Below are 18,004 nucleotides of genomic sequence, written 5' to 3' on the forward strand. Positions count from 1 at the left end.
ACTTTCATGCAAGAAGAGGATGTAGATCTGATTAAATCAGGGCTCAGCTCAAGTGAATCATGTGAGTGAGTTGTTTTAGCTGTCTGTCCATGGTGGAAGTGCAGATAGCCTAATTAATTTAGTTAAAAAAATGCATCATTATGGATTGTGGAAGCAAACCAACATCAGTCCACAAATTATTAAACTTTTTTTATTTTTTATTTTTTTTGCGGGGGGGGGGGGGGTGCATATGGGGGCCCCATATGAGCTCTTGAAACGGGCCCCCAGATCATTAAGGCTGCCCCTGGTTGTGAGCTTGTAGATTATTATCAGCATGCAACCAAGTGTAAAATCAGGAATTACGACGCCATCAAGGCAAATCCGAATGTAGATGTTTTCCTGTACCTCCGTGCTTTTTACATTTTGTGACTAATCAAGTATTCAGTCAATAATCAAAGAAACATGTCACTATGACACTATGGTTGCCGGATTCGACCGGGTCCGACTATACTTGTTGTACCGAACGTTCTTGTATTCCAAAAAAATAAACAGCGATGTTCTGATCTGGCGTTTGATGTGCTGTCAAGTTCATTAGTCTCGCCTTTCTCCCAATTAATTTAATAACATACTGCAGGGGTATTAATATTGTAGATAAAACTGTCACAAGGACATCTTATCCCCATCATTTTTATTTAGCACTCCTCTAAATTAATCGTCAATTGGATTAATTTAATTAACCCATTCAATCCGGCGACGCATCTGTCATTTTAGATTTCTTTGGCTATTGGAAAATAGCAGATCTACAAGCTCATAGCACGGCACAGAGTGCTGCGCTATGAGCTTGTATATCTGCTATTTTTGAATAGCCAAAGAGCTCTAAAATGACAGAGATGCGTTCCCGGATTGAACGGGCTAAGAATGAATGAAAGAAATTGGCTCCTGTAACCGCGGCTGACACGGCAAACACAGCGGGATTCAGAATGAGTTTTTTTTGGGGGGTTACAGTGTGCCGGCAATAATTCGAATGCCTCCGGTTACATAAGGATCCTTATGCCGCTCCTAATTTAAACCACATTTCACGGTCCTCTATAGTCTCTCTCACTCAAAATATGTATATCGTTGCCGTCAGGGCAGAAACCTCCTATCCCGTTAAATTAACGCCCTACTTGGTCACACTACAGCGTCACACAAAAGCATCAAAAGTAGCAGATCTACAAGCTCGAAAAAGCTTGTCGATCTTCTACATTTGTTGCTTTTGAATTTGAATCCTGAAAAGTAGCAGTTTTGGACATATGAGGTTTCCACCCGACAGAGACGATATAATAATAATAATAATAATAAAATAACTCCTGGCTTATTAACCATTTACTGATAAAAAATATAATCAAAATTTGTGTATTTATTATTCTCAACCAATTGCCAACCGCTACTGTGCAATATGCGCGCACTAAAGTGCGACACCTTTACCTCGAAAAAAGACACATGGAATGGCACAAGACTGCTCAGAAACTGAGAGTCGGCCTGATTCCCATTTAGAGGAATAACTCATTTTAAATGAACACTGTATATAGGTGTATAGGCTACAGTAGTTTTCATGAAGACATTTTTTTTTCCACATACAATCCTGTAGAATTAATGGTTATCAAAGTGAAATTTGCAGTTGCAGTTATTAAGTCGGAGATGCAACATGCATGGATTTCTACACAGAGGGCAATTCTTTCAACATCAAATGCTGCATTCAAGATCAGGAGAGTTTGGAAAAGGCAATTATTTTGAACACTGCCTTCGGGTACGGCATGGAAAGGGGGCATTTGCATTTCTTTCACCAGAGTACAGTAAACGCTGTCCGGAGAGAGGGCACTATTTGCAGACGGGTAAAAGGGCAGTGGGCTTGAGCCCCCTTAGATGTCTATGTGTGTTCGTGCCTGCCCAAAGACATTTATTTCCTGTTCAAAGTGAGAGAGGCAAGGAGGAGAGTTGCAACTCATCACCAGAGATCTGGGAGAAATCCTGTGGAATTGCCTTTGAATTCTCCCCTAATTTCATTCAATGCCAGTACGATGGTAGCACGTCGCAGCTCCAGGAAATTAAATTGAGAAACGTTTTAGACACGAGGGCCGTTAACTAGTTTTGCCCTCCCCCGAGATCACTCGTGAAAAATGAGTAGTCGGTAGAAGATGAGAGGTTTAACAAGAGATCTCAAAGCGAAAGCAAAAAAAAAGGAAAGTTAATTGGCTAAAGAAAGGCTGTCGCTGGTATCGGTTGTAAAGGCTCTTGCACGCAGAGTCAGACGTTTTTTGGGTGATCATGTCACAGAGCACTTCTGCTGGCGTTGTCGCGTACCTCTAAAAAGGTAGACGCAGACGCTGCATAAAATGTTGTGTATTGTGATTGGTTAGGAAGATGCGTGAGAATACCGTATAAATCATGCCTAATAATCCTATCCCAACCTGACTCTTGTCCTAATCGTATAACCGCTTGAACCCCAGCATCTACTGGATATTCTGTGGGTAACATTAGCCAAAAAACTGCAGATGTTGGTCGTCAGACACTTGTTCCTCAAAGCGGAAATTCAGTGTTGATTTTGACAGCAAATTTTGACTTAGTTTTAGTCATAGTCTTTTGAATAAAATCTTTTTTTTTTGTCACCTGAAATGTTTTACCTTTATTCTAGTTTTAGTCAACTAAATCTACAGTTGATTAAAATGTTTTTTTTTTGGCGGGCCGTGATGGCATCGAAATAGCAGATTTTCACTTGGCTGCATGCCAAAACTAGCTGATCTGCTATTATTTTCGGTCTGTGACAACCGCGCGCACCCATGAAGACTTGTCTTAGTTCTACTTGATCTACTAGTCCCTCCCTAACATTTTTGTCTAGTTTGTATTTGTTGACAAAATCGTCAGTATATTTAGTCATAGTTTTAGTCATCATAGCTTAGTTTTTATTTTGTTTTCGTAAGTGAAAAAAGGTAGTCAACAGGCATTTTTCGTCATATTTTAGTCAACTAAATCAACACTGTATAAGAATTGAACTCTACAGTAACTGGGACATGTCACAGACCTCCGTTATCCTCATGCGCAGCCGGTGGTTGTCCGTCTGCAGGCCGTCCAGACGGGAGGTGTTGGCGTGGTTGACGCTGGTGACGGAGGTGGAGGTCTTGGAGTCCTCCTTCTTGGGGTTCTTGGTGACGTTCAGCCTGCGGGTGGCCGCGTCCGGATTGGTCCTCATGGTGATGAACTATGGCAGAGGGAAAGGAAGGAGGGGGGGAGTTAATGGGATTTAAGATCAGTGGTGGAAGAAGTGCTCAGATATTTTGCTTGAGTAAAAGTACAAAAGTATTGGTATCTAAATATACTTGAAGTACCAAAAGTAAAAGTATTAAAATGTTTGAAAATAGCAGATCTACAAGCTCACAACGCGTAGCGATGCGTTGTGAGCTTGTAGCTCGGCTAATTTCAAATAGCCTATGAATAAAATAGGGCTGAAGTGGTTAATGTATGTTTTATAATAATAATAATTTATATATCAAAAGTAACTAGTAAAAATAATTGTAGTTGAGTAAAAGTACAATATTTGCCTCTGAGATGTAGTGGAGTAGAAGTAAAAATACTGAAAATTGGAAATACTCCACAAAAAAACAACAACCTCAAACTTGTACTTAAGTGCAGTACTTGAGTAAATGTACTTAGTTTCTTTCCACCACTGTTTAAGAGTCTACATACATTGGGTTGGTTGCTACAGTAAATGGTGCACTTATAGCGCGTGCCAAAAATCCTGAAGGGGGCGTCAACAAGTGTCTTTTGGTAGCAGCGGACATCTTTGAGGGGTATAAACCAGGTTGACTTAACATTGTCCAAAACAAACATGTCTGCACTACTATGCCACGCCCCCCCCGTGGTGACGACGCGTTGGCACGCTCTTTATCAGCACCTTTATCCAAGGCGCTTAATGTGCATTACATTCACACACACACACACACACACACACACACACACACACACACACACACACACACACACACACACACACACACACACACACACACACACACACACACACAGAGGGGGGGAGCCCGGAATCGAACTGGTGTCCTATCTACCTCCTGAGCCACTGCCGCCTACAGAGACTCGCTCCGCTATACGGAGACTCAAATGCACCAGTTCTCAGTGTGGACTGTGTGGGGGGGGGGGGGGGTCATTGGGCGGAGTTTAAGGGGGTCCCCAGCCAAATGAGATGATGCGTGAGAACTGGCGCACACACACACACACACAGACAGATCTAGCTACACAGAGATAAAAAGGACTTTGATTTGGATTTAGTAGGAGCCGTCTCAACAGAAAGTGCTTTATGAGCGGAGGGACACTTTGGATATCGTTGCTGTCGGGCAGAAACCTCTTATCTCCATATTCTGACTTTATGTGTATTTTCTTTCGTAAATTAACGCCCTACATGATCATCCTACAGCGTCACTCAAAAGTTGCAGATTTTCAAGCTTGAAACGCGACGCGTTTTCAGCTACTTTTGCTGCTTTAGCTACTACTACAGCTACTTTACTTCTATTATGTTTCTATGTATGTTCTATATCAGTGGTGCTCAAACCTTTTCATGTCAAGGACCCCCAAAATGATGATGTATTTGGCCACCGACCCCCATCTCAAAATATTTTGTTCCAGGGACCCCCCAGAAGCAAATATTTGAGTTAAAAATGTTGGCTTTAAAAGATTTTGACACATTTTCATGATTTTTCAAAAATAGCAGATCTACAAACTCATAGCGCGGCACTCGGTGCCACGCTATGAGCTTGTATATCTGCTATTTTTGAATAGCCAAAGTGTAAAATCATGCTTTTTAGCTCAAATAAAAAAATGACACAGATGCGTTCCAGGTCATAATGGGTTAAGTATAAAAAAAATGTACTTTTTCCACCACTGGCTGCATGTGTTTTTCTGTTGGAGATGAAGATGAATATCCCTGAGGGGATAATAAAGTCTTTCTGGGAGGTCCTGATATGACTGCGGCGACACTGACCTTGGGTACGAAGACCAGGCAGAGGGTGATGGTGCTGCAGAAGATGATGACCAGCGCCACGATGCAGAACTGGACGTTGGGCTGATCGCGCGTCAGGAAGGCCACGGTGGCGCCGATGATGCACATGATGCCCACGTTGTACACGCTCATCCCGATGTACTTGCTGTCGTTGAGCGCCGGGATGCTCACGTTCCTGGTCTCCCAGGCCAGGAAGCAGCCAAACAGCTGGAGATTAGAAACAGAGATTTTGTTAACACTTAATATTATTCTGTGGTTTATTCGGTTGCCTTGTTCTGTTTTGATCTGCACACTTTGGTCGACCTTGGTGGTTTTAAATGCGCTCCATGAATAAACGTTGTGTTGAGTTGAGGTGAGAACTGCTATAGAGTGTTGTTTGTTCAGTAACAGGGGTCCCCTGTCTGTTCTCTCAGTCCTGTCTGAGAGAACTCAGACAGCATGCAGATTAAAGTGAAATAAGTAAATAAATAATGTAAGTTATGACACAAATGAATGATTAGACAACATTTTCACTGGAACACTATAAAATTGAAGCTGATCAAATGGGTGATCTCTCCGGATTTGATTACATTTGTAACCCAACTGAACACATATTTCCTGTTTATTTAAAGAGCTGAGAGATGGGTAGATCCCTGTTATTGAACAAACACTCCATGGCTGAGATTAATATCAGAAACTAGAGCTTTAACATTGTAACCCCAAAAAACCTTTTTTTTGTTTTAACCAAAAGCAATATCACACTACCTTTAAAACCCTTTTTCTTTTGTTTTTGTTCATTTTTGGCAGGACTAAATGTACCAGAGAAGAGAGGAAAAACAAAGGGGGTGAAAGCGTGGGCTGACAACAGAGAACAGATTGTTTTCTGCATGAAATTAAAACGTCGACATCAGCCTGAGAAGCTGTACGCGTTGTTGAGCGGAGTCTCTCAGGGTTCTATACTAGTGTCCTTTCTGTTTTCGCTCTACATAACATATCTTAGCTTGAAATAGCAGATTGACAAGCTCACAACGCATCGCAGGGGTTTAAGTGGTTAAAGGTGGATTTTATCACTTGTTGTTTTGCTTTGTGAAATATCATAATATTATGATGATATGTCACTGTAACGGTTTAGGACTAAATAACCTACATTAACCAAAATTAAGTCTTATAAAAATGTATAAAATATAAAAGTATTAATGGAATAAATCACTTCAATATAATCTATACTTGTTCCTCATTAAATATTTTACAATACCCCAAAAAATACAAATAAACATTTGACGTAAAATCTCATATGTCCAAAACTGTTACTTTTCAGGATTCAAATTCAGCATCTTCACCCCCTACTTGATATACTACAGCGTCACACAAAAGCATCAAAAGCAGCAGATCTACAAGCTCATGCACATGCCTTTGTGTGACACGGCAGTATGATCAAAGTAGGGCGTTAATTTGCGGGGAAAAAAACACAGAAAGTTCGAATATGGAGATAGGAGGTCTCTCTGCCCGACAGCAACGAATACAGTCATGTTTTAACGTACGTTACAATACATGTTTTAGACCCTATTTCAACTGGAAGGACTGCAACTTTACACTTCACCGCAGTTTACCAAAAAAAAGGTCAAAATAAATGCCCATCCCTATAAGTCCTATACATATGGCTTAAGTGCTTAACCCTTTAAGACCGTGAACGCATCTGTGTCATTTTAAGATTTCTTTGGCTATATAAAAATAGCAGATATACAAGCTCATAGCGCGGCACCGAGTGCCGCGCTATGAGCTTGTAGATCTGCTATTTTTATATTTCTTTATCGTGAAAATGTGTGCAAATCTTTAGTTTGAATATATATATACTTTTTTTTAAATCGAAAGTTTTTAACTCAAATCTTGGCTTCTGGGGATGTTTTCTAAATCCTAACAGTTTTTTTTGTATATATTTTTGTTGTTGCTATATTATTAATGTTTTTTCATGTCAAGGACCCCCAAAATAATATGTATTTGACAACGGACCCCCTCCCATCTAAAACATATTTTGTACCAGGGACCCCCAGGAGCAAAGATTTGAGTAAAAAAATTATGTAAAAGATTTGCACAAATTGTCAGGATTTTTCAAAAAATAGCAGATCTACAAGCTCATAGCGCGGCACTCGCGCTATGAGCTTGTATATCTGCTATTTTTGAATAGCCAAAGAAATCTAAAAAATGACACACAGATGCGTTCCCGGTCTTAACGAGTTAACAAGACGAGAGTGTCCCGAGTGTCATTGGAGAAGGTAAAGCTAAAATGACCCAAATACAGTTATATACAGCAGAGAGTGCAGCAGTCTATCCACCGTCCCATAAAAGCTTTATTCGGTCAGAGAGATGCTTGCGTCTTGGACCATTAGTCACTTCAGAGCGGCCGCTGAATAATTTAGGGTGGGCTACGGTATGAACGGTGGGCCGCCTGCCTGCCTGCCTGCTTATCCAGAGTCTTATAATCAGTGGTGGGGACTTAAGTAAAAGTATCAATACTGGAATTAAAAAGTAGAAGTACTCATTATTATGCATTATCCCATTTCACAAGTTTTCAAATGTAAAAAACACTAATTTTGAAAATAGCAGATCTACAAGCTCACAATGCGTCGCATCGCGACACATTGTGAGCTTGAAGATCGTCTATTTTCAAATGGCCGAAATGTATATAGGGCTGAAGTGGTTAATGTATGTTTTGTAATAATAATCAAAATCTAAAAAGTAACTAGTAACTCAAGTTTTCAAATAATTGTAAATACAAGTACAATATTTGCCTCTGAGATGTAGTGGAGTAGAAGTAAAAGTACTGAAAATTGGAAATACTCCAGTAGAGTAAAAGTACCTCAAAATGATACTCAAGAACAGTACTTGAGTAAATGTTTTTTTTATAAACCACTGGTCTTAATGAGAGCTATGTAGGATGAGCACTATTACAACAGCAAGCCTTCACGGATTAGTGCAACACAGGTGTGTGTGTGTGTGTGTGTGTGTGTGTGTGTGTGTGTGTGTGTGTGTGTGTGTGTGTGTGTGTGTGTGTGTGTGTGTGTGTGTGTGTGTGTGTGTGTGTGTGAGAGCGAGCGTGCGTGCGTGCGTAAAAAATATCCCTGCAAGTGTAGCAGAATGTGAGAAATAGTGAGGACAATTTACCTGGTCCTCACTAGTGTGTACTTGTGTACTTACTGTACCTTGCCATGATGTAACTCCAAAGGTGGACAAGAAATCAAAAATAATTTCTAAAACCAGCACTGGGTTTGGTGATGCTCTATATTGTCTGAATCAGCTTTGTTTGTGTTCGTTTACGGGCTAAACAAAAGAGAGCTGTTTTACCGTACAATGTAAGTCAATGAGGAGTATATTTTGAATTATCAATTTCTAATCAATGGAGCAATTATTTTTCATTTCTTGTCCACCTTTGGAGTTACAGTACATCATGGCAAGGTAACTACACAACCCAACCCTCTACCAAAGTGGTCTTGCCCTTTAACGATTAGGAAACCTCTTATCTCCATACAGACTTTTTTTCAGACAGAAATCTTTTCAGGATTATTATAGTTTTTTTTTACATTAACCACTTGAACCCTAACACTCATCCCTATTCTGGGGGGGAACATTCGCTAAAAATAGCAGATTTTGATGTCCTCAAAACTATTATAATACCAACACACGTTATGCGTTATGAGCTTGTAGATCTGCAATTTTCAAACATTTTCGTACTTTTATTTTTGGTACTTTAAGTACACTTTGATACCAATACTTTTGTACTTTTTGTACTCAAATACATTTAGAATTCCGGACTTTTACCTGTAACAGAGTACTTCTACATTGCCGTATTGATACAACATTTGAGTACTTTTTCCACCACTGTCTGGAACACAGTTCTTACATGACACGATCTAAGATTCCCCCTATCCATCCAATGCAAAAAACAACGCTGTGACCCAAGGGGACAGATATAGCGCCCTCTAGCGGCAGTGATGTAAGACGTCGGCGCTCTCTATGGGACTTTGTGACTTTGTTCCACAGTTTGGGAGCCAGAAGGGAGAAGAGTCTGGGACGCTCTGGAGCCTTTACAGACCAGCCCTGAGCCCCATCTGGCACACAGCACTTTGATTTGTTTCTCTCTCTCACTCTCTGTTCTTTCACTTTATTTTGCGCGTCACTCTGTTGCTCTAGTTCTGTCTTCTCTTCTCTCTCTCTCTTCCTCTCTCTCTCTCTCTCTCCCCCCCCCCCCCCCCAGCCATAAGTGAAGTGAGGTCTGCATAATTTACATTGAGTTCTAGTTTACTGGGAGACACAAACAGATAAAAAAATGGGGCCAAAAGAAAAGGGAAGTTTTTGATGAAGCCAGTCAGTGTCAGTCTGGGGCTTCCAACTAGAGGGGTCACTGAGTTGGCCTTATATGACTGACACACACACACACTCCTCTCTCACCATGAGCAGGCCCTTGTAGGCGTAGACGATGCTCAGCCAAATGGTCATGTGGGTGTTCTCACAGTGTTCCAAGAAGGGACGGATGGCGATGTCTCGTCCCTGCGGATCCGGCTGCAAACGCGCACACACGCGCACACACACACACACACACACACACACACACACACACACACACACACACACACACACACACACACACACACACACACACACACACACACACACACACACACACACACACACACACACACCAAGAAGAAAGAGAGGTTAGTACAACAGCCGATACGCACACATTTTAATTTATTTAAGCGAGTCCACATTTACAAAATACATTACCAGGGCCTAAATATTTTTAAAGTTGCTTCTGTGTGTCTCAGTGCATGAATCCAAAGTTCAAAATGTACAGAATCTAAACAACACACATGAACGTGTTATGTTGGACAGTCAACATAGGTCATACGCTTCCATCTGCCATGTTACCAACACCGTAAAAAATGATGGGTACAGAAACACACCTTTTCCTCCAAATAGATCGGAGATTGAGCACTATTTTGCAAGCTGCTTTGCTTTACACTTGGACAACTTCACAAATTCACAATCCTCAAGCCCCCGACCACCAGCCTGTGGACATGACCCAAGCTGACACATATAAAAGCGACAGACAGACAGACAGACAGACAGACAGACAGACAGACAGACAGACAGACAGATAGACAGACAGACACAAACACACAAACAAAACATTCCCTGTACACTCCCCTCTGTAGTTAATAAACCAAGCTATAAACCCTGTTTCCTCACCGCTTGAGTAGCGCAAACCAAGGGTCTACACTTGGTTATAATAATTGCCTTTATATCCATACTGTATACTGTACATTCATTCACACACACATGAGGCTGAAACAGAAAACACCCACAGCAATATTACAACAGCAAACAGCTAATCAACCAGACCTGCATTTACTGTTATGTGTTGTGTTGCTTTTGGTTGAAGGGTGTATTGATTAATGTTAGACTTCATTTGTCTCCGTCAGTGGTGTAAAGTAACTAAGTACATCTACTCAAGTACTGTACTTGTAATAAGTAAACTTTTGAGATATTTGTACTTTACTTGAGTATTTCCAATTTCCAATACTTTTACTTCTACTCCACTACATCTCGGAGGAAAATATTGTACTTTTACTCCACACTCGGCTATTTTCAGCAAAAAAAAATAATTCAGCCTTCCCCACAATAACAGAAAATATACTAGTATAGAGCCCTGAGGGACTCCGGTCAACCATCATAGGGTTTAAGTGGTTAAATAATAATCTTCAGTTCGATTGGGTGACATATATAAAATGTGCTTTTCGATGAATCAATAAAAGTAATCAACAGAATACAGTGGTGGAAAGTAACTAAGTACATTTATTTAAGTACTGTATTTAAGTATAATGTTTAGCTATTTGTACTTTACTTGAGTATTTCCAATAATTTTACTCCACTACATCTCAGAGACAAATATTGCACTTTTACTCCACTACAATTATTCTGGTCAGACCCCCCCCACCCCTCCCCCCATCATCTCCTGATGGTCCGTTAAGAAAGCCATGTGTGCCGTGACCCTGATTTCAAGACGATTCCATGCTCTAATATGCTCATGCATGAACTTCTTCTCACCCATGTTTAATACAGTGTCCTCACTCACACACACACACACTCTGAGCATTGCCCCAGGTGTCTGGCTTCTGATTTATTGTTTTCCCTAATGTTTTGATAGAGAGAGAGAGAGAGAGAGAGAGAGAGAGAGAGAGAGAGAGAGAGAGAGATGCATTTTCACCGCACTGATATCTGCCCCCAGGTGTTAATTTGGCCTGTAAGTCACCTGTGTCATCAACAGACGGACAGACACAGAAAGACAGAGAGAGTGTATGTGAGTGTGAGAGAGAGACTGGTTTGGAGGGATAGAATGAGGAGCAGCTGATGGAGTGAGAAAAAAGGAAAGGGGGGGGTGGGGTTGTTCATTAAATTAAGTTAATGAACAAGTTCCATTAGCGGCGGTCATTATAGCACCTGCAGCTAACAATGGATTTAAGAGCTCTAAGAGTGTCTCTCTGCTGCCCCCTGTGGCGCTTCCACGTACAGCGCTGCAACTGTCCATTATTTCCTTAGACATTATTCTGTCAGTGATGGAAAAAGTACTGAAGTTTTCTACTTAAGTAAAAGTATCAATACTGCCATGTAGAAATACTCTGTTACAAGTAAAAGTCCAGAATTAAAAATGTACTTGAGTAAAAGTACAAAAGTATTGTTATCAAAATGTACTGAAAGTACCAAAAGTAGAAAGTACTCATTATGCAGAATGTCCCATTTCACAAGTTTTCTAGAGTATATCAAATGTACAAAAATCCTTTGTAAATAGCAGAGCAAGCTCACAACGCGACGCATCGCGGCACGTTGTGAGCTTGTAGATCGGCTATTTTCAAATAGCCAAAGTTTAAGGGCTTAAGTTGTAACTAGTAACTAAAGTGGTCAAATAATAGCAATGGAGTAAAAGTACAATATTTGCCTCTGAGATGTAGTGGAGTAGAAGTAAAAGTATTGGAAAATTGGAAATACTCAAGAAAAGTACAAATACCTCAAAATTGTACTTAAGTACAGTACTTGAGTACGTGCACTTTGTTACTTTCCACCACTGGTCATTGGGAACGGCACCCATTCATCACAGCTTTACATTAGACAGACAAAGCTATGAGATCACATTCAAACGGTGAACGGGGGGCATGAATGAATTCATGAGCTGCACTGGGTGGTCTATAATTACGGTGTAGATGCATCGTGCCTGGAAGCATTGTGTGTGTGTGTTACGTGACGTCATTACTGTACAGCGTCATGCTTTTATCTGGGGGCGGAAAGGACTATAAACATTTAATGCTTAGTGTGCAGACGCCGGTACCAGTGGCGGAAAAAAGTACTCACATTTTCTACTTAAGTAAAAGTATCAATATCAACTGCAATGTAGAAGTACTCTGTTACAAGTAAAATGCCTGTGTTCAAAATGTTACTTGAGTAAAAGTACAAAAGTATTGGCCTCAAAATATAGAGTACCAAAAGTAAAAGTACTAAAAGGTTTGAAAATAGTAGAACTACAAGCTCACAATGCGTCGCGATGCAACACAATGTGAGCTTGTAGTTCGGCTATTTTCAAATAGCCTAGGTATAAAACAGGGCTAAAGTGGTTAATGTATGTTTTATAATATAACAATTTATATCTCTAAAGTAACTAGTAACTCAAGTTTTCAAATAATTGTAGTGGAGTAAAAGCATAATATTTGCCTCTGAGATGTAGTGGAGTAGGAGTAAAAGTATTGGAAATTGGAAATACTCCAGTAAAGTAAAAAATACCTCAATATTGTACTTAAGTACAGTACTTGAGTAAATGTACTTAGTTACTTTACACCACTGTTAGTGTAGACAGACAGTGAGAGAGAGAGAGAGCATCAGGATGCACCGAATACATCATTCATGCCGTCCTGCGCACGTTACAAAGCATCACACGTTATCTGCCCGACCGCCCGGTGCATTCCCCCATGGGTGCCCGCTTGGCTTCCTCCGTGGGTGCTTAGTCTCCGGGGTATATACCCACGGGACCGGTGCCTGGGTTCCACATCGTTCCTTGTTTAGTACAGATGTGACCTTCCAAACGTTTCAGAGACCCTGCCATTAGCACTTCAATTCAATTTCAATTCCATTTCTATTAACCCTTTAAAGACCTGAAACGCATCTGTGTCATTTTTTGATTTGAGCTAAAAAGCATTATTTTACACTTTGGCTATTCAAAAATAGCAGATATACAATCTCATATTACGGCACCGAGTGCCGCGCTACGAGCTTGTAGATCTGCTATTTTTGAAAAATCGAGAAAATGTGTGCAAATTATATATATATAATATATTTATATTCTTTTAAAGCGAACATTTTAACTCAAATCTTTGCTTCTAGGGGTTCCTGGGACAAAATATTTTGAGGGTCCTTGACATGAAAAAGTTTGAGAACCACTGATGTAGAAACATGCGTTTTTCAGAATACTGTTAGGATTTAGAAGACATTTCTAGAATCGGCTTCAAGTCTCCATGGGTTAAATGGGAGAAATAGTCGACGAAGTTAAGTTTCCGAACTTTTTGTGGGCAGCTTAGGGACACACATCGACACATTGCTGGACTGGAATCGAACCTGCGGGACAACCAGGGGCTCTGGCAGCCCAGGCCGGGCTCACTAACCACTCAGCTATATATGGCCGCCTCCACACACATACACTCACGAAGCCACAGGAGAACTCTCTGCAGTGCGAGACTCCCGTGGTCGCTCTCAAAACAGAAACACATTAAAACGTAAACAGGCGACAGTACAGCAGCGACGGCACTGTGAGGTGGAGGGGGGGGGGGGGGGGACCACCGGCCAGCCTCTAAAATAGCCCCCCCATCATCATCACCATCATCATCATCGCGCCTCCTTGGCTGTCACGGCAGCGCAGCGCCTCCTCTCTCCATGACTGTAGAAATGGGACATTGTGTCTTAAAAAAGGACATGCTGGAGGTTGAGTCGGGGGAGGAAAAGTGGGGCAATATGTGGGGATGATGATGACGCACGACGGAGGCTATTTTTACCGGGGAAACTGACATCCGTTGACGAGGAGGGGGGACACGGCGAGGAAGGGGGGAGGAGGGGGGGCGGCAGGGGGGATTCTTGTAAGCCGCCGCTGCCTGGAAATTCCGGGCCGTTTCATTCCCCAAAGCATCAAACAGTTGACTGAACTAGTGGGGAAACTAGCACGCTATGCCGCATTAGCATGCTGCACGCGGAAAACCGCTATGTCATCGTCTCCGTCGGCTGGAAACCTCATAATGTCCGAAAACTGTTACTTTTCAGGATTCAAAAGTATAGCATCTACAAGCTAGACGAGACATGTCGCTTTGCAGATCTGCTGCTTTTGATGCTTTTTGTGTGACGCTGTAGTATGATCGAGTGGAGACGTTAAAGGGATAGTTCTTCTAGTCTATCGATTATAGTCACCCCATGGAGACTTGAATTCATGGATATTTTTTTGTTTTTCGACCATTCCTAAGCCAATCATTTGATGACCAGCTGTAGGTAGGCAGCGGTTTCCGGGTAGGAGACACTCTTTGTGTCTCCTACCGGAACTGCTGCCGTTTATCAAATTATTGGCTTAGGAATGCGACACAGAAACCAAACAAATATCCATGAATTCAAGTCTCCATGGGGTGACTAATCGATAGAAAACTAATCATTTTTGGGGTGAACTATCCGTTTAATTTACAAAAAAAAACACAAATAGTTAGAATATGGAGATAGGAGGTTTATGCTCCGACAGCAGCGATATGTATATGAGCCGTTAGAACTGTTTGTAAGATGTGTGTCATTGATTGATTCCCCCAAAAATACAGGAACAAAGCGTGTCCCTTATCAGTTCAATATGGCATTGGTTCTCAAAGTGGGGTCCGAGGACCCCCAGGGGTCCTTGGTGGGGTGCCAGGTGGGTCCCCAGCTAAATAAGTTAATATAGCGTCACAATCATTTTAACCACTTTAACCATTATTTTATACTTTGGCTATTCAAAAATAGCAGATCTACAAGCTCATAGCGTGGCTTGTATATCTGGTATTTTTTTAAAGATCTTGAAAATGTGTGCAATTCTTTGAATATATATATATTTTTTTTAAAGCCAACATCTGTAACTCAAATCTTCTGGGGGGTTTCCTGGAACACAATATTTTGAGATGGGGGTCCGCGGCCAAATACATATCTTTTTGGGGGTCCTTGACATGAAAAGGTTTGAGAACCACTGCAATAAGGGACACGTCTTTTAACTTCCACAATAATAAGTGACGATTCCGTATTTCAAGGGACGGTTGGGCAACCCTGTAACTGTCAGCCATGTTGCTCCTTCTGACACAGACTGGGATAGACTTGAGGAGGAGGAGGAGGAGGAAGGGAGAGGAGGAGGAGGAGGAAGGGAGAGACAGCTCAGGGAGCGTATAGAGAATAACAGGTAGACAGGAGACTGAGGGATGGAGAAATAGAGAGATGGAGGGATGGAGAGATGGAGAGGCAGAGAGAGAAAGAGAGAGGGACCAACAAGTGAGAAAGAGGAAATGGACAGCTCACTCACTGTCTTCCCTGCAGCTGTGTGCACGTGTGTGTGTGTGTGTGTGTGTGTGTGTGTGTGTGTGTGTGTGTGTGTGTGTGTGTGTGTGTGTGTGTGTGTGTGTGTGTGTGTGTGTGTGTGTGTGTGTGTGTGTGTGTGTGTGTGTGTGCGCGCGTGTGTACTTGTGTTACTATTGCAAGGGCCAAATGTTCCCACAAGTATAGTAGACTTTGAGAAATAGACTTATTGAGGACATTTTTCCTGGCCCTCATCAGATAATGTTTAGTAAAAAAAGAAAACATTATTAGAGTTGCTAGCTTGTAAACTAGCTATTTTTAGCTTTAGGGTAAAAAAATGGCTTAAAAAACTAACAAAACAAAAACATTTTTTTTAAATGAATGCGTTCATAAAATCCTAAAACGCTGATGTCCTCACAACTATAACAATACGTGTGTGTGTGTGTGTGTGTGTGTGTGTGTGTGTGTGTGTGTGTGTGTGTGTGTGTGTGTGTGTGTGTGTGTGTGTGTGTGTGTGTGTGTGTGTGTGTGTGTGTGTGTGTGTGTGTGTGTGCGCGCAGCGCTCTATCTGGCAGTCACTGACAGACACTCTCCATCACTCGCTCTGGCAATTACAATGGAGATTCCACCATGGTGAGGGTGAGCGAGTGACAGAGAGACAGAGAGAGAGAGAGAGAGAGAGAGAGAGAGAGAGGGAGAGAAGAGAGAGAGGGAGAGAAGAGAGAGAGAGAGAGGGCGAGTGACAGGGGTAGAGAGAAAGATAAGGACTGTCGGTACTCAGAGCCCGGCATTGGATTTCACGGCGGTCGATTTATGTCGGTGCGGTATTTATTAAAAAATAAATACCGCACAAAAAAATAAAAAAAAATAAACGACGATGGACAGCAGGAAAGACGTCAGCAAAAATATGTATGTGATAGGATATTTATTCTTATTTTTACTAACCACTTGATCCCTATAGCATCCCTAGTACTCTGAGGAGAATAGCAGATCTACAAGCTCACAACGCCTCGTAACGCGAGGCGTTGTGAGCTTATAGATCGGCTATTTTCGGCAAAGAGATTTTGTGTAGAGGGAAAAAAGAGCAGACCAAGTATGGAGAATCTATGGAAACGTTTAATCTGCAACACAATTTTATACAATACGTAGTGAGGGGGTCCCTGCTTCATCTGTCTCTCTCTCTCTCTCAGCTAGGGGGGCCGTTGGCCTGAAAAAGACCACTGACCTATTATTATACATACAGTATGGCCTATTTATGAAGGCTCACTGGAGCCCCCGGGGGGGTCAATGGGTGGCATGACGCTTGCCTTAAGCTCAGGGCGACCAGCCTCGCCACCTGTCTCCCTGGGCACCGTGACAGAGACACTCACCACCACGCCCCTGTTATCTTATAAAGCTGTCTCGCACGCACGCGAGAACACACACGCGCGCGCGCGCACGCACGCACACGCACACGCACACACACACACACACACACACACACACACACACACACGCCTCTGTTATCTTATAAAGATGTCTCACACACACGCACACACACGATGGTGCCAACTGTTCTTTCCTTGGACCCGTTTGTTTTTTCCAACAAAATATCGTGGCTGTCGGGTGGAAACCTCATGTGTCCAAAAGCATTGCTTTTTATTATGATAAAATAAAAAATAAAAAAATAAAAAAATAAAGCAGATCAGCAGATCTACAAGCTCACAACGCGGCACGTTGTGCCGCGTTGTGAGCTTGTAGATCTGCTGTTTTCCCCACTTTTGTGTCACACTATTGTATGATGAAGCAGGACATTAATTTACTAAATATATATATATATGATATAAAGATTAAATAATTATGGAGATACAAGGTTTCTGCTTCAACAACAACCACAATATTCTTTTTTTTTACCGCAGTCTCAAAGTAGAACGCTGTTGTTATTAAGCCCACAGCGAAAGGTTTACTTACAATAAACGTTCGAGATGACAAAATCATGACAAATCTACTGTTATGTACCGTCGTGTGTCAATTATGCATTATTGTAATCTGTTTTTCACGTTGTTGTCAGCGTTGCCAGATTCACGTGAAGCTAAATAACAAACAAACAAAAAACGGGGAGCCGCTGGCGTGACAGGCGCTATTCAGCGCACTTAGAAATTAATATGACAAAGACCAGAGGCTTGGTAAGAATGGATGGGAGATGAATGGGTAGAAAAACATGTCAAAGAGATGAGCAAAATCGTTGCTGTCGGGCAGAAACCTCTCATCTCTAACTTTTTGTGTTTTTTTTGGGGGGTAAATTAACGCCCTACTTAAGGGGTCTTCAAAGTTTTTCAGGCCAAGGACCCCCGAGCTAAGAGAGAGATGAAGCAGGGACCACCCTCTATATTGTATAAAATCAAACTTTTA

General features: G+C 41.7%; 1 protein-coding gene across 1 annotated transcript in view; it reads right to left on the reverse strand.

Annotated features, from left to right (window-relative positions):
- The window catches only part of gabbr2 (gamma-aminobutyric acid (GABA) B receptor, 2), a gene marked incomplete at both ends in the record, with an annotated part of 395,075 nt that overhangs the window by 16,481 nt on the left and 360,590 nt on the right, over positions 1–18,004 (reverse strand). The window contains 3 exon segments of the mRNA XM_080442500.1: positions 3,041–3,217; positions 5,009–5,233; positions 9,452–9,562. Coding sequence (XP_080298626.1) covers positions 3,041–3,217; positions 5,009–5,233; positions 9,452–9,562 — 513 coding nt within the window.

This window comes from Gymnoscopelus braueri (assembly GCF_963280865.1).
Source record: "Gymnoscopelus braueri genome assembly, chromosome: 11".
Classification (NCBI taxonomy): domain Eukaryota; kingdom Metazoa; phylum Chordata; class Actinopteri; order Myctophiformes; family Myctophidae; genus Gymnoscopelus; species Gymnoscopelus braueri.